This window comes from Miniopterus natalensis, chromosome 1 (genome assembly GCF_054644295.1).
Source record: "Miniopterus natalensis isolate mMinNat1 chromosome 1, mMinNat1.hap1, whole genome shotgun sequence".
In the NCBI taxonomy this organism is placed as follows: domain Eukaryota; kingdom Metazoa; phylum Chordata; class Mammalia; order Chiroptera; family Miniopteridae; genus Miniopterus; species Miniopterus natalensis.
Window position 1 is genome coordinate 188572694 of NC_142081.1, and position 27938 is coordinate 188600631.

At 45.4% G+C, this 27938-nt stretch overlaps 1 protein-coding gene across 1 annotated transcript in view; it reads left to right on the forward strand.

Moving 5' to 3' along the window:
• The window catches only part of CCDC149 (coiled-coil domain containing 149), an 86302-nt gene extending 59452 nt beyond the window's left edge, over positions 1-26850 (forward strand). The window contains exons 10-12 of the mRNA XM_087827990.1: positions 7354-7430; positions 13257-13373; positions 24151-26850. Of these exons, the coding sequence (XP_087684116.1) occupies positions 7354-7430; positions 13257-13373; positions 24151-24575 (619 nt within the window). The 3' untranslated portion in view covers positions 24576-26850. The remainder of the gene's footprint in view (positions 1-7353; positions 7431-13256; positions 13374-24150) is intronic.
• The last annotated feature ends 1088 nt before the right edge of the window (positions 26851-27938 follow it).

Genomic DNA, 27938 nt, shown 5'->3' on the forward strand with positions numbered 1-27938 from the left:
ACCCTGAACGACTCCCTGAGTAATGCATATTAAATGGTGATTTTTATAGTACATTTGCCCGGGTAACTCAGCCTACCTGTCCTCCAGGTCTCCTTTAGGGCAGGCACCTCCTGTCATTTTAACCTACAGCATGACTTTGAGGGGCTCTGAATGGCAGAAACAGCCAAGCATCCACTCAAAGGCAGCTGGGCCTGCAAGTGAGTCTCATGTCGCTCTTCAGGATCAGCAAAAAAGATGGTGAAAAGGAACAACAATTAAAACAATGTCTTATTTGGTTATGAATATATTGACTGTTGGGCAAAATCAAGCACGTTGAAGTAGTCATTAGAGGTGACAGAGCCAGATTGAAATTGTTTAGAGAGTGGTGAGTAAACAATAAATTAAAGCAGTAAACGCTGCAAACGGCTGGCTCGTAGGTCAGCACCCTGTGCTCAGGACGGCCCTGCACTTGGTCTAATGTTCCTGTCTCTGTGTTAAAATTCTTAATTATTTTTCAGCAATTTTCATTTTGCATTGGGCCCTGCCAATCATGTGGCAGGTCCTGCTTATAGGACCTTCACCCAGAACCAAAATGAAAGTATGGAAGAAGTGAGCGGGCAACGAAAGGCTGGGCTTCCAGCAAGAAGGGGAGGGATCAGGGAATTGGGCCCTGGAAAATGATTGAGAGTATTGTAAAAACAAAATAGAAAGAAGAGGAGATAGAAGTGAAGGGAAGATCGAGCAGGAGATTAAGATATATATAAAAGAAGGCAGGGAGCAGTGGAGGGAGTCTGGGCAATCTCCAAGGAATGACAAGGGTAATTTATTGACAGAAGTTTCAAAAATTCTTTTAAAAGAAATCTTAACCAAAGAATGAAACAGCCAGAGGCTGAAATGTAAATGCTTCCAAGGGGAGGGAGAAGGAATGGGAATCTCCCCAGAACAGGCATGAGGTTTCTTTTTGCAGGCAGAACCCCTGCAGTGATCCACGTTGCTGTTGACCTGACACTCCCGCCTCTCTGACAGGTGGATTTCCTAATGTGTCCCTAACATTTCCTGCTGCAGCCACATGCATTCCCAAGTTCCATGGGCTTTCACCTCTTTTGAGAAAGACTGACATTTTCATTTTGACAGGTTTATTTTTGCTTTAATGCACCTTTTCATTTTTAACTATTTAATAATTTTGAACCATCTTGTGGTTCACATATAAAAGATTAAACAATGGTATACAGCAGGTCCTTGAATAACGTTGGTTCATTCAACGTGGTTTTGTTATAATGTGTTGATGTGTCATGTAGGAACTTAACTCTTGTTTATATCAATCAGCCTCTGGTAAAATTGGTTTTGTTATGTATCATTTTGCTTAAAGTCGAAGAACCAATTGAGGATGTTAAGTTAGGACTTATTGTATCTCCAAACTACGGCTGTCTCTTAGCCACCCGATTCCTCTTCCTGTAGGAAACCACCATTCCTCATTTCTTATGGATCCTTCCCAAGCATGCACATATAAGCAAATGCATAATACATTTATATAGACACACACAAATACTAATGTATATTAATATAGATTTTTTTTTTACAAATAGTAGCTAGTATACATTTTTAAAAAGTTTTCACTGCTCTGCACTTTGCCCATAACAATAGATCTTGAAGATTGCTTCGTATCAGTACATAAAGTACCTAATGTGCCATTTTTAATACTTAGAGGGTCTTAAGTTTCATACTTTCAATAAGTGTTTTATTTGGGAGCATGTAAAAAACTAAAACAACAAATGGAGTGGGGGCTAAGAATAGAATGTGAATTTCATCTACTTGCTGTTGTCCCCATGATTTAGAATTTTATAACTAAAATAATAAGATAGCTTTGTTTTGGTGGAGCATCGTAAGTAGGAATAAAGATATTTTGTTCCGGAAGTGTGTTTTCCACTGACTGTTAACCACCCACCCCTTGAGAAGGTCAATGGGAGCTGTCTTGAAAAGTTGATGACTAAACCAAGGACTTTACATTTTGAGAGGATGTTCATTTAGTAGGCATTTTGCTTGAGGTATTTGTTGCCAAAGAATTGGCAGTTGTTTGATTATTCCTAAAGAAGAGATGAGGCTCACTTGCCTTATAAACAGATGGCAAAGCATTAATAGAAGGGGCAGATGTTAAAGTACTGTTTCATTGAGCACCACATTTAGTTCTCTGGTCCTTCTCAACAAACCATCGCTTTGGCAGTGTGGGGGGGGTGGTGGTGGTGGTGGTGGCGGTGAATTTATGAAGATATACTGGCCTTTCACTACCCTTCCTGCTGTGCCTAAAACTGTTTACTGCTCTTCCCAGGCCAAGGGTAAATAGTTTGGAAGTTAAAGATCTTGGTAGCAGCACGAGCGGTCATGGATCAGAGCAGAGATTCATAAGAAGGCCACCTGGGTGGAGGTGGGGGCAGGACTCTCTCCAGGTCTGTGTAGAGCCACAGTTACCTGCTTCTTCTTCAAGCCTTGACTCTCCCCAAACCCTCACTCAGAGTTTTCTGCTCCCTGTGTTGTCCAGAAAGCCAGGACAGAGGCACAGTGGTGGCCAGCTCTTGAGTTAGCTCTGTCTTTATAGATCCCCTTTGATGTGGTTATTATCAGAAACTGCTACTGAAAATTCATCCAGAGGCCTGATATCTTGAGGATTTTCCTAGACTATTAGGTGGACATATGCTGAAATCTCCCGTATCTTAATACAAACTGTAGTTAAACAAAAATTTTGTTTAAAATCTCCCTTATCCTACAAAAATAAAAATCCTCTCTCAAGCCGGTGTGTACCTCAAGCTACTTCCCTAGCTATCTCCTTTTATTCACTCACTGCTAAACTACCTGGAGAGTCATCTATATTCACCGCCTCAACTTTCTCATAGTCTGCTTTTGTCTCACCCCTGTCACTTGGATTCTGGATTTCATTGCCTCCACTGAAACATCTCTCTCCAGGGTTGGGCACATCTTCTTTTTAGGGGGGGGGGCACATCTTCTAAGTGGCCTCTTCTAAACTTTCATCTAGAAGAATGACCACTTCGAATAAGACAATACTCACCACACCGTACTACCTGGCACTCTCTCTTCCCTTGGCTTCCAAGGCCCCACATTGCCCTGGCTCTCCTCCTCTATCTCCAGATATGCTTCTCTGGTCCTTTCTTGCCTTGCACAGGAGGTAGTCTAGTCCCCTGTTCTTCTGACTTCTTCCATGTGGTTGGTGAACAGATCCACTCCCCATCTCTGCACTCCCAGATCTTTCCTTTCTCCCGTATGTCCAGATGGATATCCTGTAGACACCTCCCATTCCTCACCTACCTCCTGGTTGCTTCCCCATTCCTTTGACTTTCCTACATCCCCACTGGCTTGTTTGGGGCCTTATCATCACCAACTTGGACGATGACCTTCTAACTGGTTTCTTCCAGTCCCTTCTCAACTTTGCATCAAGAATACTTTTCCTAAACTTAATTATGCTGCTTCTATGCTTAACACCCTTCAGTATATCCCCAATGTATAATTCTTAATATTGTCAATATGGCAACAAGATAATTAAATCTGGGTCCCTACAGCCTCTCTGGATTCATCTTTCATTTACCCTTCGCTTCGGATCCACAGTTCTACTGAAGGACTAGTGTATTTCAAGGCCCAGGTTTTGATTCTGGCCCCTGACGTCGCCAGTTATGTCACCCTAGGCATATTAGTTGACCTCCCTGGGTCTCAGTTCCCTCACCTACAAAATTAGGATGGGGCCAGGGATTAAAGGAGATAATAGCTGTGCAGTGCTTAGAGTAATATCTGGTTGATAAATAACAGCTGTCATTAAAACCTTCCACTGGCGCTGTGTCTGTATGTGCACCTGTGTGTCTGTCTCCCACCAGGCTTTTTAGTCCCTCAAATACAGGGACAGGATCTGCTTCTCTTCATTATCCCCTACAGCCCTAGTAATTGTTAACTTGGTCAAACTGAACTGAATGGACCTTGTTCCTCCACCCACCATCTCTATCTATAAATACAGCCAGCTATTAACACTCAAATAGCCCTCTTCTCTCAACTGGGCTTCGTCACGCCACGTTTGGTGGACCACCTGCCATAGTCTTTCAGTGTCAAGCCAATCAGGAGGTCCCTCTTTGTCACTGGAAGCATCTTGGGTTATATTTGGCAAGTCAGCTGTGGTTACATCCATATTTCAATATAAATGGTTTTTAACGAGAATTTGCTCCAGACATGAGGAAGTCTGTTTCACATTGTCATTACTGGGTATTGGTTAACAGTATGTACTTCGGAGGCAAACAGAGGCCTAGGTTTGTGAACCCTGAGAAGTAAGAAGAGCTCCTGGTGGCTAACTGGGCTCAAATTTTTAAAAACTTTAAAGATCAAAAAAAAAAATCAAAAGCGCCTAGTAGCCATTTCTGCACAGGGGCCTCCCAGGCAAGCTACAGTTGGAGAAGCCTCTGCTATGAAAAAGCCTGCCTGCCTCGGCTCTGAAGGGCCTGCCTGCCTGCACTGTGTCTCTGCCACCTGAGGCAGCCCTTGAAAGGAGCTCCTGGAGTCTCGTTTCAACCAATAGGACTGAGGCGTTCCCCATCTAATCAGAGCTGCACAGCTCTGACCAATCAGAGCAGCTCTATTCTGGCCAATCAGGACAGTGCCTTTGGACCAATCAAACTGAGGATTTGGCACCCACTATGCCTGGGAATAGTCCAATCAGGGACCAGGGGCGGGGACTTCTGTCTATATAAGTCAGCTCCCTTGTGGCTTAGAAAGCTCACTTCACTGAGGACTACCTGGCTGAGCAGGGCCCTGCACATGGGGCGGCCTCACGTCCTCACACAGCCTCACAGTTTTCTCAGCTGTGCTGTAACACTGTTTAACTGCTTGTGCTAAGTAAAGTTTCCTTCTTCACCGCACCCCAAGTTGGGGATTCCTGTTGGCTTTTTTTTTTTTAATATGATTTTTTAAATTGATTTCAGAGAGATGGTGGGAGCGGGAGAGAGAAACATCAATGATGAGAGTCATTGATTGGCTGCCTCCTGCATGCCCCCTGCTGGAAATCAAGCCCACAACCCAGGCATGTGCCCTGACGGGGAATGGAACCTCGATCTGGATCATAGGTTGACGCTCAACCACTGAGCCACGCCAACTGGGCTCCTGTTGGCTTTTGAATTGGTGCCAAGGATCCTGGGTTGACAGGTTCAAATCCAGACTCATCACCAGCTGAGTCCTGCTTGTGGTTTTGGTCAAGTTAACTAACTTCCGTGCCTCTAGTTCCTAATGGGAAGAGTAGACTATGGTGGGTAAGAGCACTGGGTGTTGGGAGAGGACAGACCTCTGAGTGCACTCTGTGTCCTCGGGCAAGTTGCTTAACCTCTTTGTTCCTTAAGGTTCACATGTGTAAAAGAAGGGTAAAAACACAATGTGCACTGCAGGGTTTGGTCAGGTCTGATGAGATAATCCCAGTCTGGTAGGTGTTCAGCGTGGACCTCGATTCATATCCAGGGCTTGGGAAAGATTAGTTTTGCTGTTTGTGTTAACAGTAGCGTAGTTGCTATTGTTATTGGTACTATTACTACTAACACAACTTCTGCTGGGTCCATTTTACTGCCTGTAGCCCTGCATCAAATGCCTGGGTCAGGCCAAAGAAGAAAATAGTCACCACTTACAAAATCAGACAGGTCCTCTGGAAGTAGATTGTTGGGAACACCAGCAAATTCACCTCACTCCATTTCTGGGAGACATGGCTATTATCTGGGAACATCAGAAGAAATACAGCCAAATGTCTCTCCACCACGCCTTCCAATGTCATCTGACGCATCCGTCAGTGTCCACAGAAGAGTTAAGCCTTATCTTTTGTTTCCAAGAGGCAGCCACACACGAATGATCTGATCTCGTTAAGAAACAGGCGTCAACCTGAACGTGGCTGTGATTACATCTCAAACCCATCAGCTGCTGAAAAGGGAGCTAGGATCAGAAGGTCTGAGCAAAATATTGAAAGTGAGATTATGAAGAATGGTGCTTATTGAGGGGTCAGAGTCAGGAAAGGAGATAGACCCAACAATTGGAGTGAAAATGGAAAGTAATTGATAAAGACTTTGCAGAATTGAAGACTTAAGGAAAAGAGAGGCAAAGAAAAGCTCTCAGTCCCTAGATGAAGGAAACCACAATAGTCATGTCAAAGAGTTTTTTGTGAACGCACAGGGAATATTAATTAAGATGCTGTAAGTCAATTCAGATAAAATGGGATGAATTCAAAGCCATATACGTATGTGCAGATGGATACATATTCATGTTTGTATCTATGTGGGCATGTGAAGCTATCTCAGGAATATAAAGAGAGCCGGGAGAGCAATCCTGGTGTTCGGATTTCTCCTGTTGAAAGGAATTGAAACTTTGCTATTAAGACTATTTCTGCATCATTTTAGCACAGCAATGCAAGAAAATTCCCCAAATAATATAAAGGCTGATTTTTCTATTTTCAGGCCAATGAGAGTGATTGAAGCTTTAGGTGACTATCAGGTCATTTCCCACTATACTTAATTTTGTGTGGAGCAAAGGAGGGGAAATACGTGCCCACATTGATGTCTTTTCATGTGTACAGGCTAAGTTTGACTTCCAGGTAAACAGTGTTGTCTTTTCAAATACACATTTCAGAACTTACATAGCAATGAGGCGGAATGGTCACCTTGGAAGGCAATATCATTATTCTGGTCATCCTGCAATTACTGAGAGTTCTTTAGAAATGTCTATTTTTTAAATTCTCTCCATCGATAATTACAAGCCACAAGAAAAGGAAAACATTTCTTTAACCAAGTACATTTTGAATATCTACCAGGCATTATGCTAGATATCAAGCAAGAATTGGACATTGGTCCGACATAGGTTAGGTCTAAGAAGGCAGATACTATTATTTTATTGACTCAAAGCGACATTACCAAGTATGTTCACCCATGGTATTTGTTAGACTTGATAGTTTCCAAAACTCAGATCTACCTTCAAAGAGCCAAGGTGTGACACTACTACGGGTATTCCAAATTCATAGCCATTTTTAGCAATGAGTAATTCCTAAGTAGAAATTCTGTGAGACATTTGGGCAATGGTGGAATAATTGTTTAGCTTCTCAGAGGAACTACCTCTTTGGGAGAGGAGTCACTTCAACGGCAACACTTGAGTATTTTAAAAAATCATTCACTTTATTTTTATATGTATTTTTAATAGAGTGTGTATGTGTGTGTATATATTCTCCATTTTTAGTACATTAGTCTCAAAACATTTTCTGTTAGTGCACTAGTGGGTTTCCCAAGTGGCCTGTTCACACAGCCTGGGGAGCTGACGACATGCTCATTAATCTGTCTGCTGCCATGTTCTCCCCTTTTCCAGAATCCTAGGGAATCGGGTGGCAGAACTGGAGAAAAAATTAAGAACTCTGGAAGTTTCTGGTTTGTGGAGCCTCCCCGGTAAGCAGAACTTCATAAAATTTGTTTTCTTTTTTTTTAAAAAAATGAAGCGCGCTCATGATTTGCAAAGAAGATTCTACCTTTTCAGTGCGCTTTTATTTGAAGATAATTGCTGGGAAATCTACAAGTGCTTTAAACTTAGAAACCATCATTTTGGAGGGAAATCAGTGAAGTACAATAAATATGCAGGTTCTTGTCTACGTAATTATGAAGTTTTGCTAACTTGAATTCTGAAATTGTCATTGTGTGTGCCTGTATATGTGTATGTTTAAAAAAACCCAGCTTTGTGAATATAGCAAATTGCCTCACTTTTGTTACCCATAAGTGTCTTATAAAGACTTGTTCAATTTAATCATCACCCCTACAAATGAATAAGAATATACAAATATTTATTCCGTTTCATCATAATCCTAAAAATGAAAATAAGAAAAAACAAATGTTCTAACCCAAATGCACTTGGCAACCTCCCCTTCCTCTCTTTGCCCACCCCATTTTTAATGTAGCTTGAAAATAAAAATTTCCCGTGGAGATCTTTTTTTCTCACGGTTGTACCCGGTATGAGGAAACTCTGATGTTTCACTTTCATTAGCTGTATTTATTGTTTGTCTTGGTGAAATACCCCTTTCATGAGACCATCCCCCCCTTTTCCTTACACGCTCCAGAAACTTGTACTTGACCATTTTCCATCACCTGCTCTGCCCCTCGAAGCAACATTGTACGTGTATTTGCTACTTAACTTTTCTGCACAAGCGTCTGTACCCTTGATCTGTATCAGTCGCTTCCCTGTAACGTACGGGGAATGAAAATTGCCACAGGGATGTGAACAACAACATGTTCCTTAATGTAAATCTGAATAGGTGCCTTAGGTTGCCTGGAAGAGTGTTTCATAAATTGGAATTTTTAGCAGCGATTCCTTGAACTCGATGTCAGAAGACCTAACAGAGCTAATTAGTGGCGAGTGCCGTCCTGGGGATTTGAATGATCCATTTTGCACAAGAGCCTTTTGATGCGGTTAAAACCTTATCTTCTTTGAAGGCCTTTTTTTTATTGCATTGAATTTCAACACAGTCGGGCAAACTTATCGTGTATTTGTGCAGTCAGATTGCTATTTCTGGGCATGTACTGGAGTTTTGATTTTTTTCCCCCCCCTCTCCAAATGACTTTGTGAAATTTCACAATGTTTTATTTCTACAACTTATGTAAAAAGCTGGAAGTTGAATAACAACCAATGCCGAGAATTTTCTATTTCTGGTGATGTTTGGTCTCGGTTCCAATGGCTATTGTGCAATAACAATTGTTTCTTTCCTTCCGTCTGCTGCCTGAAGGCCTGAGCTACAATGTCTCAGTAGGATTTGGGAGTATGTTCTATTCGAAATGTCTGTGTTTGTGGCTAATATCATTAGTGCATTAATATTGTCCCTGCATGTAAATACATAGAAATGCATTTCCTATGTATCCTTGCACTTCCCCTGATTACAACAGTCAATTGAAATGGAGAATTCAGTTAGTACAAAGCAAATACTGAACGGTGGAATTAGCTTTGAGGGACCCGGCTGGATGGGTTTTAGGCCATGGCCGTGTTTGTTCTAATCTCTGGCCTCCACATAGATACAAAGTGGAAGGACAGGAAAAAGAGTGGCGGTTTCCCAGTGGAACAGCACTGCCCTGGCACAGAGAGGAAGGCTACAAGGAAGCACCGCCTGGGGATCATTCTCAGAGCCTGGCGAGGGTAGGGGGTGGGCCTCTTCCCAGATAAATCAGGCCGGTCCTTCTGCCTGCTCACTGTTCTGTGGCTCCGCTGAGGCTACTGACTAGGGGAGCACGAGGCAGTGTGTCCCCCCTCCTCCTTTCCCCAAGTGGGAGCCAAATCCTAGTGTCTCAGCAGCTGGAGGGAACCGAGTCTCTGGTCTCAGAGAGTTGCTAGCTCTCTCTCATTTATCGGCATCTCGAAAGCATCAGGGCCTCCTCCAGTAAGTCAGCCCATCAACGTGCTGCTCCCTTTTCGAGCGTCGTCGCTGTGAACTGAGTTTTGCACCAGGCATTCTAGACGGGCCCCTCACCCCTGCAAGAAGCCACAGCCCCGTGAGGGAAGCAAGATGGATATATCATCAGGCAGTGGGAGGAAAGCGGGAAATGGTACATAGGGAAGTGCTGAGTGGTAAAGACGTTAGCGTGTGAGGTGTCGTCAAGTTCTAGACCTGCTGGACTCGGGAGAAGTACAGCTGAGAGCAAAACCTTCAAGGGTGGCAAATCCTCGGCCTAGGTCACCCAGTACGCACTCCCAGGACAGTGGCAGGCACCGTTAGTCAATCGCATCACTCTGCTTTGGTGACCTCACATGTGGCCCTCAGGACAGTCTTGCACCCTTGGCTCTCCAGGAGGCCACCTCCCGGTCAGAGTCGACATGTGAGAGAACACCTTTTCCCCTTTCCTGATCTAGGCAGATCCCCTCACTTTAGGTAAGGAAGTTTTCTCCAGAGAGCCCAGAAGTTAGAAGATACCTGGGACCACCGTGGCTGGTATTAGAACCCAGGTAGTCAGGTCATCATTTCATGTGCCACCTGTCCCAGGGAACTACAGTTAGGAGAAGACACCATAGGGCAGATCAGACCAGCTGGGGAACGGTTCACAAAGCAAGTCGGATTGGAGGAGAGGAAGTCGGAAGCCGGAACAGTCTCTTCTGAGACACCAAAGGACAGGAATGAAGGAGCCAAGCGCTCGTTGCCACCAGGCAGAATGGCTGCAGGGCTTGGAACATGCTGTGATTTCCCTTTGGTCCCTTCTCCCTCCCTTCTCACGCTCCCAGCCAACAGGATCCAGCTCTTGATGTCTGATGTAGTTGGGGCAAGCTTGGGATCTTGCTGGGAAGTAGACAAGTTTGACAAATGTCACGGCCTGTGGAGAAGTCATCTGGATATCAAAGCACATTCCACGCTGTTTAAGGGTCCCTGAGAGGCAGAGAAGGTGTGGGGCTACAGCGAGGAAGCCAGAGGGTGGGGCTGCCGATAAACCGGGGCCCTCGGGAAGGACTAACCCTCCCCCTCCCAGCCCCTCCCCGTCGGCCTCCCTCTCCCAGCCCTGCACTGGCCTCAGCGTGGAGGAGGGTGCTTGGGAGCTCTGGGAGGGGGTGTCCTGGATGTGCTCATGCTCTAAAGAGAGGCACCAAAAGCTGGAACACATCTGGCAAGAGCAGAGCCTGGCTCTTGGAGCTTTTCATTCTAATTCTCTCCTCTACTTGAAGCATCAGCCTGAGGAGGGAAATGTGCATTTTGAAAGTTCTTGGTCCATTTTAGAGGAGGAGATGAGGGATGTTGTGTTAGAAGGAATCAGGGGGCTTCCAGAAGCCCAAACACTGGTTGCATGGAAGGGCCTGGGTGACCTTCTACATCAGTTGTGGTTTGACTCTAGTTTGTGGGTCACCCTTGCCCCATGCCTCACCCTCCAGTCCTGCAGACCAAAGGGAAACTAAGACCAGCCGTCAGATTAGAGCTCAGTGCAGTCGATTTAGATGGAATCTAGACTGAGTTAGAAACAATAGAACTGGGATCTTCCTAAGAAAGATCTTTGAATTCTTTACATATTTTGTAAGAATGACCAAATCTTGGCATTTTGCCTTAAGATTAAGAAACGAGCCCCCCCCCCCATAGGCATTTGGGGAGGTATTTCTCTCCTCCCCGGTCCCCACCTTGATTGGGCCTGAGTGGGTGGTGGCTTCGGTTGCCCTTCTCTCTGTGCTTGTTACTCAGGTTCTCGGAGAGGTTTAGCGTTGCTAGTTCCAGCAATTTTGAGGGACGGTGTGGAATGGACGATGCCCTGTGGTTTGAGAGGGCCGCAAGACATTCTACCCTGGAGAATTCCTCACAACAGGAACGGCTGAGGATCTCAGCCAGCTCCCAGTTCTGCCCATAACTTTGATTCTTTGGCCACCAGGGCAGAGGGCCCTGGGAACGCTGGTTGGGACACAGAGGGGCAGAGTGTGCATCTTACTGAGTCCCCTGAGGCTAGAGAGCTGCCAGCCTACCTGCTAGAAAAAGATGGGTTGTGAAATGTCGTCCTTTCCCTGGCTTGAGGATAGTAATTGTTGCCTCGGTGGAAGGAAACAAAAGCAGCCCATCCTGAGGCATCAGCTCTGGGTTGATAGTAACCAGGAAGCCCTCAAGGTGTTTCCAGATGGTATCTTTGAAGCTCAAAGGGACCCTGATTACATTGACTTCATTCTGAGAGTCTCTTAACAATATCCCAGTGGTTCTTTTTGGGAAACCTCTCCAGACTGTGGCCCTGAAGATTTCTGGATTTTTTTCCATATGTAAAGAATAGCTGTTCTGGTGGAGAACCTCAGGGTGGGCTCCTATCAGATTCTGTTCCTCTGGGATGACCCTCAGATAGCAGAGCAAACAGAGTTCTGTGGCTTGTCTGCACCCTGCCCCGCGGGACACCAGTATTCCCAAGAACGCACCTGCCGTTTATTCAGACACTTATCAGACACTTATTAAGCACCTATCACGTGTGAACTCTCTCCTGCAGTCTTGGAAATCAAGTTAATAAGACAGGGCCTCATGGGAAGACAGTTCTGTAAACAAAATGAGGACTCCAAGGTAGAGTCCAGGTTCACCAAGGGAGTGGAAGTCGTCACACGAATCCAACTCTGTGCTCCGTTGAACCTGACACTGACTGAGGTCAGAACTGTAGAGCCTCTGCCCCGAGCCCCAGAGACATCTAATGACTTGGCTTTAGAAAGGGTCTTGTGCAAAGCTGGACAGCTGAGGTTGGAGCGCAGGCTAGGACATGCACCCTGGGGTGCGGGGTTGGCACGGTGGTTCCCACTGGGAGAGTCCCAAGGCCTCACGGAGCAAAGTCTGGGATCCATCCCGCCTGGGCTCCCTGCACTGCTGGGGCAGCTTCGCTTTATGTCCACACGTCTTGTGTCTGTGTTCATGGTGCTCATGTTTCAAAGCCGGACATCCCTGCTCTTCACTCCCTAGCTTGCCATGGCCTTAACAATAGCGTTGTAACAGTTTCCCTTTTCTCCTCTTTGCCTCGGGTCCTTTCTCCGTCCACTTAGGGAGGTCGTACAGATAGATCAAAGGTTTGGGCTGGCCTGGGACTGTATGTCCTAAGAGAGAGTTTCCTTATGATCGTTTGAGGAACCTCATACTATCTGACTTATGACAGTTATTATTCAATCTTAATGGCCAAATCAAAGCACATCAGATACAGTGTATGACATCCGATCAGATACAGCGGCACTGCGTATGACAGTGCTATGGAAGTGCCTTGTAAAGTAATCATTTTAATAGGTGACAGTTACTGAGTGCTGTCTAAATGCCTAAGTGCTTGCCATGAATCAGTTCGTCAAAACCACCCAGCAAGGTGTTATTTGTACTCATTGAACAGGTAAGGGCTCTGTGGCTCAGAGAGGTTAAGTGACTTGCCCGAAGTCACGCAGCTAGCAAATGATGGAGTCCAGAACCCAGTGCTGTAGGGTGGCTCCAGAGCCCACACTCCTAAGCACTCTGATGCTGCTGTTACTGTTGTTATCATTATGGTCTCACCCTGAGCAATGCCACGCAGTTTCTGGCTGACATACAGGCTGCCTCTTACTGGTGCATTTGTGGACAGCCATGTCCTGAGCAGACTCTCAGGACTCATAGAGAGCCGTTGCCTGCCCTCACCCTACAGAAAGGGCCTGCTGCCCATTTCCCTTCCCCGGTGTTACCCAGGACTGAAGAAGGTGCCTTGTCCACCAGCCAGTCCACTGTGTGGGGGGAGTGCAGCAGCGACTCCATTGAGGACCTACCATGTCCGTTTCTCCCTTTTCCGTGACAGGGGGCAAGGACACCATACTGTTCAGTGACTCCACTCGTCCCACCATGCAGAGGTCCAGATCCCCACTACTGAAGTTCGTCGAGCAGCCCGCTGAGAACACAGCGAACCCCAAGGATGGTAAGCACCCCTCGATTGCTTCATCGTTGCTGGCCTGTGCCTGGGACAGAGGAGGGCTCAGTGGACATCAGTCCCTTCCCCTTCTCACAGTTTCTGTGGCACTGCTGGGTCATCCCCCATGTTCATTTACTCCTTTCTCATTGCTTCTATTGGTTCGACTTATCTGGAGCTTCCAGCAGAAAAGTGCAGGCCCCTGTCCTCTCCGCATGGTAGCACAGAGGTTAAGAGTGAGGGCTTTGTTTGTTGAGTGGCTTGGGTTCATATCCAGCCCCATGTTATACTGGCTGTGAGAACTCGGGCTAGTAACTTCAGCCTCAGTCTCCCTACTTACGAGTGATGGTGTCAACATCAGGGAAATCTTGACACTTGGCCTGGCACATGGTAAGTGGCCTGGGAATCAGTTGCATGGAAAACAATCTCTTGACACTTGGCCTGGCACATGGTAAGTGGCTTGGGAATGAGTTGCATGGAAAACAATCTCCTCCTCTCCCAGGCGTACTTTCTGGAGGCGCAGGGTGTTCTGAAGGGGACCGTTTAGGTGCCAGGTGAGCCAGCAGATGTGAGAGCAGATCTCTTCCCATGTGTCAGTCTTATTTCTCCAACTAAACTATCCCTCACATCTTTCTAAGTTTGGCTTGTCTTCTTCCTCCATCCCCAGTATGGTTGCCAGCTTCCAGAATGGCCCCATATGCCCCCCTCCTCCTGGTATTCATGCCCTAGTGTGGCCATCTCCTGCACTGTGTCAGGGTTAATCTATGTAACTTACAGAACGTGGCAGAAGTGACGGCGTGTGACTCCCAAGGCTAGGTCATAAAAGACATGGGGCATCTGCTTTGTTCCCTCTGTCTTGGATCATTCACCCTGGAGGAAGCTGGCTGCCATGTCATGAGGATACTCAAATAGCCCTCCATGCTATTCATGTGGTGTGGAGCTGAGACCTCCGGCCATCGGCCATGTGAAGGGGTTATCTTGGAGGCAGATTCTCCAGCCCCAGTCAAGCCTTCAGATGACAACAGTCCTGGTCAACATTTGGCATACAACCTCATGAGAGACCATTAGCCAGAACCACCCAGATTAACTGCTCCCAGGCTCCTGAGTCTTAATGCTACTAAATGTTGAGGTAGTTTGTTACACAGCAGTACATGACTAATACACCCAGCATGTGGTGTCATTTCTTTCACAAACATCTACATTTCCTCTCCATCCTCTCTTGCTCAGAGTCATGCCTCTAACCATCACCTCTATGAAAATATTCTCAAAATTCCCCCACCCTGGGTTGATCTACGGAGTTACAGTCCCACATTTCCCAAAGCTCAAACTTTCCCACCTAAATACTCCATGAACTTCTCAACTTTGACATCACCAACTCTTCCTGCCACCTCCCTTTGTCGTCACCCTCTCAGCTACCCAGGTTTGAAACCGTAGTGTCATCATTGACCAATGTCAACTTTCCTTTCCCATCCACTTCTGGTCTTTAGCCAAACCGTCCCTTCAGAGATTCTTGTATCTCCATCTACCACCTCTGACTTGGTGCAGGCTCACTTTACCTCCTTGGCAGGGTTTCCATCCTAGTTTTCCCGCCTCTCAGAATATCCTGACTTCACCCTGCTGCTTTAACAGGAAGCCTCTGGAGCACAGCTTTCCATCCCGTTTATACCTGCTCAGAATTCTTGAGTGGCTCCCAGCTGTCTTCCACTTAAAATCTCAGCTCTGTGACCTGGCCTGGCCTGCCTTTCTAACCTATGATTATGTGACATGAAAACTGTGCTTCAATCAAATTGTACTAGCCAGCTGAACCAGTTAGCTATTTTTATATAACAAACCACCCCGAAATGTAGAACTTAAAGCAACAACCATGAATAATTTATCACAAGCCTTTGGGTCAGATGGGTGGGTCTGCTAATCTGAGCTGGGCTGGACAAGCTCACTCACACATCCGGACAGCTGTGTTTTGAAGCCTGTGCTAATCATTCATCATAGTGCTGGAATGGTAAGAATAGAAGCTCAGGCAGGTCTGAGATTTCAAGAGAGGTTCCCCAGGCACACACATGGAGGATTCCTGGAGAGAGCCCCTGACCTGGGTGGGTCACACACTGGCCAGAGGGCAAGGATGGGTCATCCCAACCAGCAGCACATGGCTATTGGCAAGGCTGGTCTGTCACACAGCGTGGCCCATTGTGCAGTCTGGAACATGTCTTGGCTGGTGGTCATCCCACGCCAGCATCTCGTATCCACATGGAGAGCCGAAGTCCTCTATCTGCTCTGGGCTTGCTGAGCCCCCAGGTGGGCCCGGGCCTGCTGAACCGAAATGGAGCCTGAGCCTGGCTTGATTTTCACAAGAGTGGCATAAGTAATGGCCTGATTCACAATGATAGCTTCCAGGGCTCCATCATTAGCTCTCATTGTTCCAACCCCGCCCTTTGGCAGTGCCGGGGGAGCGAGGAAGTGTCTAGGCCGTGGCTGTCAGGCCTGGGATCGCCTCCTCACTGCTGCGTCTCTGATTAACCCCAACTGAAGGCACAAAGCCCATCAGAGACCAGTTAGCAAAAGAAGACGAATGTCCCTGTTGGGCCAATGGGATGGAGGGAGAACGCATTTTTAGGGAACTAGCAATCTTTCCTTCAAAGAGCTACTGTTTCTTCATTTTTTTCAGAGAAAATATTTTTTTCTTTCCACTCTATTTGTGTCATAATGCATTTGTATTGGTTGATTGCCTCATTGTTATTAATATGTGTATTGTTATTAATACGTATTAATGATACTAATTCTGTTGGCTAAAACAGCACAGAATAATTACTGTTATTTATAATAATATTTTCCTACTCTGGGCCAGTTCAGAAATCTTTCTTTTATGAGAACGGCAATGCTATGTGTCTGTTCTCAAAGGGAAGGTGAAATTCCCAGAACTTCAGCACTAAAGTTCCAGAGTCACAGAATGAAAGGAAGGTTTTGCTCCCACTGCCAGTCACCAGAGGTCCTCGTTTGGGCTGAACAGTTGTGGCATTTTTCAATAACTTCTCTTTTCTCCTGGTAATGACTTGAAAATATTTTTTAGCTACCTGTTGGATAAACAAAAGGGAGGAATGTTTTGGTAAATCTTCTACAGACCCATTAACCAGCCCTAGAGCCTGGCCCCTGTATCTTTAAGGTCCTGAGGTTCTGAAAAGCTAGCCTTTCTCAGAAAGCAATCCCCAGTAGAACCGAACAGTAGCATTTCAGTCTTGTCCATTCCCTTTTGCAGCTGCATTTTGACTTCTGATTATAAACACAGTGTTGCTCCCCTCCCCGCACCCAAAAAGCAGTTTAAAACTTCTCCTTGCTAATCTCTGGGGCTTGCCATTTTCCAAAAGGCTCACACATTTGATTATGAGCAGACTGTCACCTAAAGAAATGGCACAAGGCAAAGTGCCAGTGACCAAAAGTCCCCAGCGTAATTTAGACCCCCCTCACTTAGGTGTAAATTAAGGTAGAGAAGATTAACCTGACCCCCAGTAAAAACACTGCAAATGGTTTAGGGGTTAGGTTGTTACTAGTAAGGTTAATTAATTTTTCAGGGCCACCAGAGTCTACTGTTAAGTGTCCTGGAAGAAGTAACGTCATAAGAGTAATTTCCAAAAGGAGTTTATTCATCTCACGCTGGTGAAAACTATAGCTGCAGAAAAGCCCGTCATTCATTCCTCTTGACTAAGGCATCTTGCTCAATTCTGGAAACTTGCTCATTTTGACTTAGCCTTTCCCATATCCCCTGTACAACCACTGTAAAAATTTTTATTTGTTAGTGTGAGAATTATGTGATCGCTTCCCTGAGCTAACTCAGAATTAGCTAAATGTTTGTGTGAGTTAGAAATCTCTTTTTCCCCCCCAGAAAGTGTCATTTCAAGAACTTTTAGGGTAGCAACCTGAATACAACCTGGAACAAAGACCATAAATTCAAGGATTGCTTTATTTATTAATGAATGGTATTTAAATGTACTAATATAGTCACTTATTCATGAATTAGTGTATATGTCCATAGATTCAAACATTTAATAAGCTATTTATTGAGTTCTACTATAGAACACAGGCAACGTTAAAAAATTAATCAGGGAAGGTTTTATACCTTAGGTGGTTTTGATAAGATAACTATATATAGGTAATCATTTAAGGGTAAAAAGAAGTTCTATATTCCCTTGGAGGCCCAGACAAGCCTTGTGGGGATTAGGACATGGGAGATTACTTCTGATTGGATTTATCGGATAGGCTTCGTGGAGGTGGTGGAGGCACAGCTGACTCTTGAAGTTGGCCATCTGGATACATAGTGGAGTGATGGTCATGGAGGAATCAGCCGCCTAAGCAAAGGTGCAGCGGGCTGGGCTGGGATGCCGTGAAGGTTTCGTGTGGCTGGAGTCTAGGGATGTAAGGAGAAGAGCTGGGGTGTCGGTGGAAAGGTCAACGATGTTGGGCCATTGAAGGCCTTGAATATCAGGCTAAGAGCCTGGGCTTTGTTCCTGTGGCAGTGGCAGTCTTTGAAGGTTTCGTCGCTGGGAAAGACATGGTCAGATTTGTGTTTTAAGCTCACACTGTTTTTCAAACTGTAATGTGCACCCAGGTTGCCTGGGATCTTGTTAAGATGCAGATTCTGAACCAGAAGGTCAGGGTGGGGCCCGAGAGCCTGCACGTTGAACAAGGTCCCAGGTGATGGAGCCGCTGCTGGTCCAGGGATGCCACTTTGAGTAGCAAAGCTTTAGGAAGGGTCCTTCTCCCAACAGATTGGACTAGAGCAGGAGACTAGAAGCAAAAGAACCGATTAGGAACTAACATAATTGTCCTGGCTGAACAAACCTGAATAGTTATATTTTTAAATCAAGGCTTGCTTGATGCATTCATTTATACATTATGAATTTCATTGTAAGTGCAAGAAACAGTCTCATTTTCAGGTACAATACTTACTGAGGTCAGTGAGTGCTCAGGAAAGTAATACATAGTTATCCAGGACTAAATACACGCTTCAGAAAGTACAGTGTAGATTTGGCCGAACTTCTGTCCCTGGGACTTCTTCTCTGGATATCAAGAAGGCTAGAGAGAAAGGAAACGGCTTCTTCTGGAGGCGAGAAGCAGATGTGTATTGGGAGGACAAGAGAGGTCCTGGGTGTGGGACGGCGGTCGCAGCCTGGCTGGCTGAGTTGAGACCCACAGTCGTCTTCCCCAGGGATGCCAGCCCGTCGACTGTTCAGTCATCACTCTGGCCACAGTCGTCTTCTCTTCCTTCACTGCGCCTCACCCTTCCTCACCTTAGTAGCTTCAATTCAGTCTCACCAACATTTCATTTCTTCTAAAGTTTCTCACAGGTGTTTTTTTTAACCAGGGCTTAGCCATTTTTAAGTTCCTTAAAACTTCAAACACTATTTTAAGTAACTAAATCCTCAAAAAACACATCCAGCTTTTAAATTAAGTAAATGGATGCTCAAAACATGTCTTAGTGTTGTTTATTTTATTTTTCAATTACAGTTGACATTTAATATTTTTTTATATTAGTTTTAGGTGTATAGCATAGTGGTTAGACAATCATATAATTTACAAAGTAATACCCTCAATATTTCAAGCCTCCACCTGGCCCCACACACAGTTATTACAATATTATTGACTATGTTCCCCATGCTGTACTTTACATCCCCATGACTATTTTGTGACTGCCAATTTGTACGTCTCAATCTCTTCACCTTTTTCACCCAGTCTCCAAGCTCCCCTCCCCTCTGGCAGCCATCAGTTTGTTCTCTGTATCTATGAGTCTGTTTCTGTTTTGTTCTTGTGCTTTGTTCTTTAGATTCCACATATAAATGAAAGAATACAGCATTTGTCTTTCTCTGTCTGACTTATTTCACTTAGCATAGTACCTTCTAGGTCTATCCATGCTGTTATAAATGGTAAGATTTCATTCTTTTTCAACGGCTGGGTAATATTCCATTGTGTATCTGACCACTGCTTTTTTATCCATTCATTTATTGATAGGCACTTGGGTTGCTTCCACGTCTTGGCTATTGTAGGTAACGCTGCAATGAACATAGGGGCGCATATATTTTTTCAAATTAGTGTTTGAGGTTCCTTTATACCTAGAAGTGGAATTGCTGGGTCATAAGGCCGTTCCATTTTAAATTTTTTGAGGAACCTCCATACTGTTTTCCACAGTGGCTGCACCAGTCTGTGTTCCCACCAGCGGTGCACAAGGGCTCCATTTCACAACATTGTTGTCAACACTTGTTGTTTGTTGATTTATTGATGGCAGCCATTCTGGCAGATATGAGATGATATCTCATTGTGGTTTTAATTTTTATTTCTCTTTTGATTAGTGACGTTGAACATCTTTCCATATATCTAGTGGCCATCTGTATGTCATCTTTGGAAGAGTGTCTGTTCAGGTCCTTTGTCCATTTTTTAATTGGACTGTTTGTGTGGGGGGGGCTGGAGGGGGTTAAGTTGTACGAGCTCTTTATAAATTGTGGCTATTAACTCCTTATCAGAAGTATCATTGGTGAATATCTTCCAATTACTAGGCTGTCTTTTTATTTTGTTGATGGTTTTCTTTGCTGTGCAAAATATTATTTAGTTTGATGTAGTCTGCTTGTTTATTTTCTCTTTTATTTCTCTTGCCTAAGGAGATATGTCAGAAAATATATATATATTGCTAAGAGAAGCGTCAGAGAGTTTACTGCCTATGTTTTCTTTTAGTTTTATGGTTTCAAGTCTTTTTTCCATTTGGAGTTTATTCTCGCGTATGGTGTCAGATAATGGTATGGTATCCATTTTTTTGCATATGCCTGTCCCATTTTCCCAGCACTATTTATTGAATAGATTGTCTTGACCCCATTGTATGTTCTTGCCTCCTTTATCTTATATTAATCGACCATATAGGTGTGGGTTTATTTCTGGTCTCTCTATTCTGTTTTGTTTACCTATGTGCCTCTTTTGTGCCACTACCATGCTGTTTTGATTTCTATGGCCTTGTGGTATATTTTGATATCAGGTAGTGTGCTTCCTCCAACTTTGTTCTTTCTTCTCAAGATTGCTGTGGCTCTTCGGGGCCTTTGGTGGTCCCATCTACATTTTTGGATTATTTGTTCTGGTTCTGTAAAAAATGCCATTGGTATTTTGATAGGGGTTACATTGAATCTATAGATTACCTTGGGTAGTACGGACATTTTAAAGACATTAATTCTCCCTATTCTTGAGCACAGTATGTGTTTCCATTTATTTATATCTTCTTCATTTTCTTTCCTCAGTGTCTTATAATTTTCCAAGTACAGACCTTTTACTTCCTTGGTTAAATTTATTCCTAGGTATTTTATTTATTTTTGATGCAACTGTAAATGATTTTTTTTTTTTAGTTTTCATTTCTTTTTTTTTTTTTTTAATATATCTTTATTGATTTTAGAGAGAGGAAGGGAGAGGGAGAGAGAGAGATAGAAACATCAATGATGAGAGAGTCATTGATTGAGCCCACAATCCGGGCATGTGCCCTGACCAGGAATCGAACCCCGATCGCCTGGATCCTAGGTCAGTGCGCAACCGCTGAGCCACGCCCAGCTGGACTAGTTTTCGTTTCTGATGGTTCATTATTGGTGTATAAAAATGTCAATGATTTCTCCCTGAATATTTGTTTTGTATCCTGCTACTTTACTGAATTCATTCATCAGTTCTAGTAGGGTTTTTTGGTGCAATCTTTAGGATTCTTTATATAAAATATCTTGTCATCTGCAAATAATGACAGTTTTACTTTTTCCTTTCCAATTTGGGTGCCTTTTGTTTCTTCTTCTTGTGTGATTGCTGTGGCTGGATCTTCTAATTCTGCGTTGAATAAGAATAGTGGAAGTGGACATCCCTGTCTTATTCCTGATCTTAAGGAAAATGCTTTTAGTTTTTACCTATTAAGTATGATTTTAGCTGTGGTTTTGCCATATATGGCCTTTATTATGTTGAGTAAGTTCCCTTTATTCCCACTTTGCTGAGAGTTTTTACCATAAATAGATGCTGGATTTTATCAAATGCTGCTTTTCTTTATCTATTGATATGATTATGTAATTTTTATTTTTCATTTTGCTTATGTGGTGTATCACATTCCTTGATTTACAGATATTGAACCAACCTTGTATTTCAGGAATAAATCCCATTTGATTATGGTGTATGATCTTTTTAATGTATTGCTGAATTCGGTCTGCTAATATTTTATTGAGGATTTTAACATCTATGTTCATCAGGGCTATTGGCCTATAATTGTCTTTCTTTGTAGTGTCTTTATTTAGATTTGGAATCAGGATACTGCTGGCCTCATAAAATGAATTTGGGAGCCTTTCCTCCTTTTGAGTTTTTTGGAATAGTTTGAGAAGGATAGGTGTTAATTCTTCTTTGAGTGTTTGGTAAAATTTACCTGTGAAGTCATCTGTCCAGGACTTTTGTTTGTTGGGAGTTTTTTGATTACTGCTTCAATTTTGTTGGTTGTAATCCATCTGTTCAGATTTTCTGTTTCGTCTTGATTCAGTCTTGGAAGGTTGTATGTTTCTAGGAATTTATCCATTTCTTACAGATTGTCCAATTTGTTGGCATATAATTGTTAGTAGTATTTCCCTATAATCTTTTGTATTTCTGTGGTGTCATTGTCACTTCTGTTCCATTTCTGATTTTAGTTATTTGGTCTCTCTTTTTTTCTTGACAACTCTGGCTAAAGGTTTATCAATCTTGTTTATCTTTTCAAGGAACCAACTCTTGGTTTCATTGATCTTTTGTACTGTTTTTTAGACTCTATTTCAACAGGTCCTCTTCTTAAAAAATACCTTTGTGCATTATATTGAAATAGAAATAGATCAGATCACACATGTGATAATATTGGTACATGTTGCAGAAATTCTAGGCTATATGATAATTCAAATGTTTTAAAATTTGTCATTTTTAGATTATATCTACTATAGATTTATGCACCTCTACATATTCAATCTTTCTAAATTATATAAATAATCCTCAAAAATTCATATAATTCTTAAAAACAGTCATCATATACCTATCACCTTCCAGTACAGACACAAACCAGAACAATACTGTAGGATTTCAATATTTGAAGTTCAAAGACCAGACAAAACCCATCCTTGGCATCTAAGTAGGACACTGGTCACTCTTGGCAGAAGTGACTAGGAAGGAGGTTGAGGGAACTTAGACTGGGACATGTTGTAGGGGGTTGGCGATACTGTGTTTCTTGTCTCAGCTGCTGGTCACATGGCATGTCCAATTTGTGAAAATTAATTGAGCTGTAGACTTAGGATTTGTACACGTCAATGTATGTTATACTGCTATCAGGAAAAAAGAGAAAAATGAGGAATTATGAGTTTTTAACATTCTTGAATGCTTAGAATGTTCCAAGCACTGTGAACAAGTCAGGTGAGATCTCTGTGTTAAAATGCAGAGCACCAAGCCTAGCACAGAAAAGCACCTAATAAGCATGAACTGGTATAATTCCCTTTAGAGAGGGGGAAACCAAATGGTGCAGGCAGACTGAAAGGCAGCCGAGAATGGACAGAAGGACACCTATAGGTGGGGAACCGTGGGAAATGGGGCTGCAGGGTGAAGCAGGGGCAGATCAAGTGGGACCGTGTGAAGAACCCAAGTGAAAGGAATAGAAATGTCTCCTAAAAGCCACAGAACTCCAGCAGAAAGTTTTAACAGGAAAATGCATGGCCAGAGAGGTCAGCTGCCTTTCTAACCTTCCTACAGTTCGGCCTCAGTTCTCCAGAGTTCCAGCTTCCAGCCCGAAAGCACCCCTGCATGCATCTCATGCAAGCCCGATGGCAGTGGGGTTCTATCTGGTTCCATTGGGAGGAGCAGGAAGTGCTCCCCAGCCCACCCCCTGGAGGGCCCAGCACTGAGCCTCTTCCATACATTTCATCTCTGTGTCCCAGGGCTGAGAAAATCTCGACTTCTGGCACCCTCAGAGTCGGGTGTTGGATTTATGTGTCCAGGTGCTAAAAGCTCGCTCCCAGGTGCTTCCCACTCTTGCAGCCCCACCTTTGCTTGTTAGGTCTGGAAGGGACCTCAGAGAGTCCTGCCTCTCACTGTGTATCAGACAGGTCCCCCAACCACAGAGCAAGGGAGTAGGAAAGTGGGGGCCAGGCCCTGGCTCTCAGCGCCCCGAGTCTCTCCCATCTCTGTCCAGTTACAGCTGGAGAATTTATATTGTACAGAGAAGGGGTTTAGGGAACAGTTTAGCTGGGGGCAGGGGGAGCCTGAAGCTGCTTTTGCATATAGTAGTTTTATTTGAAATTGAGGAAACTTCAGCATCTACACCAAAGAATGAGGTACTGATGGACAAAGGGTGGGGGACACTAAATCCCTCTCACTGCACAGTCGTGTCGTCCCCCCCCCCCCCCCCCCGAAGGCAGACAGAATCCCCTTCATTTCTAAAGGGCCCCAGGTCTGCACTGGGCTACAGAACATGCAAAACCTTTGTCCCCATGTAAATATTTAATGGCCCCAAGGAGCCAGGGCTAGAGAGTGAAGCAGGAGGTAAGGAGGGGCCTGGAAAGGATGGATTGTGAAGTGGCCCAGGTGCTCCCTTTCCGTCCCTCAGCGTCACCGTAATCACCAGAGTGCCTGCCGCTTTCTTTTTGAAGTTCAGTCCAGTGCCCCCTTCAGCCGGGGGGCTGGGGGCCCAGAAGCATTTCCTGCCTCGGCGGTGACAGTGGCAGAGGCGGGAGGAGAGGGGAAGGGAGGGCTGACTCCCAGCCAGAGGCCTGATGCTGTCCTCCGTCCGTTCCAGGGGAGGTTCAGACGCAAGAACAGGATGAAAGCTGCGCCGCTGCCGAGGTGTTGACAGCACCCGAGGACGCTGGGAGGCCTGCTGTCAGCTCCGCCGCAAACCAGAGCCGCGGGGGCCAGCGCGAGCACTTTCACCCTGCCCTGCCCCGGCTGCCTTCCGAGGGAGGAGAAGCCAGCGGGCTCCGGAGGGAAACGGTGACACTGATGGAGGAACAGGCCGCTGCGGAGCCGGGCGGGGTCGGCGGCGACAGTCCCCTGGAGGGCCTGAGGGACGGCAGGGGGCCGGGCCTGGCCTCCGGGGGGCCACTTCCCAGATGCTGCCAGGACTCCTCTGAGTCCAGCCAGCCCGCACCCGAAGCTGCCACCCTGGAAGATGGCAAGGAGCCTCCAGAGGCCGGAGGCCCAAGGAGCACCATGAAAACATGAAGGGGAGAGGGACCTGGCACGGTGACACGTCGAAGGCACTGGGGACGGTAAAGAGTTCGTCGTCAGAACAGCTCTCCGAAGTCGCTTTCTCCTAAAACACCTCCAAGTCTGCAAGTGAGAAAAGACACGGGTCCTGTCGTAAACTGTGACTACTCTGATGCCAGCACAGTTTGATTTATTAAATGCGGGTCCTCAGGCTTCTAAGTGTCATCTCTTTCTGCCGAAGACGCACCGCTGTGAACATGGCCAGGCACGGAATCGCGTCCGCCATATGGCTGGGTTTTGGCATCCGTCTTTCTGTCAGCATTTGTTTTATTAGAGATAAGACTTTTTTTTTATTAGCGTTTAATGTTGCCAATCAAAATTATGGAAAGAGCTTGAAACCAATGGGGTTTTTAATCAGATCTGCGTCTTTGCAACAGTTAGGCAGCTGGAGACCAGGGTGTAATTGAGCATAATGGGTCCAGAGGGCCCGCCTGTCCACTTCCTCGTGTCAGGTCCCGGCAGGACCCCCCTCATGGGTGTTCTTGGCATCCTGCCTGCGGCACTGTCTGTCCTGGCACCGGCTGGCAGGTGGAAAGGGGCTTAGGCAGGCTCAGAATGTGGGGCTTCTGGTCTGAAATCCACAGCCCCTGTGGAGACCTGTTTGCTGACGGCTGGAGCCGAGTGTTCCAGCCTGTAATTCTGCAGGATTAATCGACTGGACTGATGGGGGTTGGGGGGTGAGAAAGGAGGGTGGGGACTCCAGGGGTGTTTTGATTTTTTGTTTTTGAAATAAGATGAAGGCCAGAACCTGGAAATGCTGCCTCTCTCATTCGGCCTGTGCTGCATATAGGGTTTTACGGCCATGTGGGATTGGAGCAAGATACAGCTGCTTAGGCCCATTCAGTGTCCCTCCCCACCTGAAACCTCAAACCCTTCACTCCAACAAAATGTGAAGGCTGCCTCCTCTGTGCCCCCAGGTACAAGGATTTTAGAGACAAGACACAGAGCTCATAGGGTGGATAGAGAGAAGAAAACAAAATAACTTTATTCCAGCCTGGTGAGGGGGACTGTGGAACCATACATTAGCTCCAAGTGTGGGAAAGGAGGGAGTGGTCACCCCCACCTGGTTCTTTCCTTGGGGATAAAATGAGCTTTTCTCAGCAGCATCTGGCACTGCAGAAAACTGAAGGCTCATCGAACGATAGAACATTCTTTGAGCTGAACTCAGTTTCTTTCCCCAGGAAGACCTGATATCAGTTCCCAAAGCTCAAAACACTCTGAGAACCAGAATCACTCCTTTGAGAGGCTCCTGCAGGAAAAAGAGAGGCTCCTAAGGTGGGAAAGCTGGAAAACCCATCCTAAAAACCAGATGTTTACACCAGGATTGTGGTCCAGGTGTGAAACCTGCACATGCGTGGCCAGCCCACCCTAACGCTTCCGGGCCACATTTCATCTCCTGGGCTGCTCTGCTAGCAGAGCAGGAGCCTGCAGGGATTTGTGCTGTCTCACTCTGAAGGGGCAAAGTGCAGACGAGAAGGTCCAGTCCTTTGCCTTGTGCACAGCGGGGGAAACCTCCAGCTGCTTTCTTTCCACTCAGTGCAGGTCCCCCCACCCCCGCTGGGGGAATGGGGCCATGCTGGAGTCAGTGCACTGTTGTTCCTGGTGAGCTGGGCATACCCGCCCCCAGCTGCTCCAGCCTCTCCCCCTCCCCAGGCCCCCCTAACTTCCCCTCCAGGGAGGCCGCTTCTGCAGCTGCAGAGCCTGCACAGCCCAGCAGCCACAGAAATCATCTTCCTGCTGCACTAGGCCTTAATCGTCTGCAAATGTTCAGCATTACTGCATAGGACGCCAGTCACCGAAGGAAAACACAGCCAGATTTAATACAATAATAACAAGAGGAAAAATGTCTCCCCGCAGAAGCTCTGGTTTTGACACACAGTCCGCCAGGTGCACGTCTTTAGAGCCTGTTCATCACTTTCTGGAAATCAGGCTTATAATAAACCCCAACACATCTCATCATGGGCAGGGAAACTGCCATGAGCACCAGGGAGTCTGGGGTTCAGGGCAGGGAGGTCACAGAGAGCGACAACCTAAACCCTATGTGTGCAATCGGCCTAGAAAGGCTTTGTGTTATTGAGATGACATTGTGGCGTTGGAGCCAATGAGTTGATCCTGTTGTATGTGTAACCCTGACAACACCCTATATACATGTGATATTGTCCCACCTCTGCTGTCCCCACCCAACACGATTCTTTTGTCCCACGGGCATTAAAGAGAGTTTCAGCGATTACTTATGGTTGTCTTTTGTCTTTTTAAGAGTCACTGGGAAAGGCTGCCGCGTTCTCTCCCCTATTCCACCAGATAGCCTTGCATCAGTCGGTATCCTCAGCTATAATTCACACTTTTTGTTTAAGAAACTTGAACAATAGAAAAATGAATTCTATTCCATAACAAGGACTTCAGAAGTAGGGCATTCGGGGTTTGGCTTATTCAAGAAAGTCATCAAGGATCTGGGTTCCTATCTTCTTGCTCTGCCGCCTTGGTGTCAGCTACTTCCTCAGGCTAACAAGAAGGCTGCAACAGCGCCAGGCGTCACCTCTTCTCACATCTGTGTTCAAAGGCAAAGGGAAGTGTCTCCTTCTTTGTGTGTGTGTGTGTGTGTAAGAGCAAAACACCCAGTTCTTGTCACATTTCGTTGGAAAGAATTGTCACACGCCTCTGTCTAAACCAGTCTCTGACTAGAGAGAGAGAATTAGTCATGGGCTTAGGTTCATCAGGATCACTCTCTGAATTGGGGAGGGGCCTTGTCCCTGAACATGCAGACTCTAAAAGGGTAAACACAAAACAAAATCAGGTCTTGAGAAATAGAGGAGCGCTGAGAATAGATTTGAGGAGGTCACCAACAGCATTGTCACTGAACCCCACGAGTCCAGTTTGGTTTCGTTTAACCCTTAAAAAGCCAGACTATTACGTTACTGATGAGGGTTGAGTTTGGGGAGGGGTGGTGGCGGTGGTTTTGTTAGTAAGAAAAATGCCATCTCCCCTCTCCTCTCTCCTGGCTTCTTTATCATCTGTCCTGTTTTGCAGCTGGAACGCTCCCACCTTTGTTTACCTCTTCAAGTGTGTCTGTCCTTCCATTATTTTTCCAGCCTGGTTGCCAGCAGAATGCAGAGCAGTCTGGATAAATGAAACGGAGCTGACAGGTCTCTTAATGAAAGCTTGTTTGCACACACCGCATTGTTTGTGATCTCCCTGTACCTGAGAGCCTGTGGGTGAGGATTTTTACATATGACTGTTAGTCGTTCTTTTAATTAAGGCCCGTGGAAATGGATTGGATTTTGTAAACCAGGCATTTCTCATCCCTAACTCCTTCCCTCC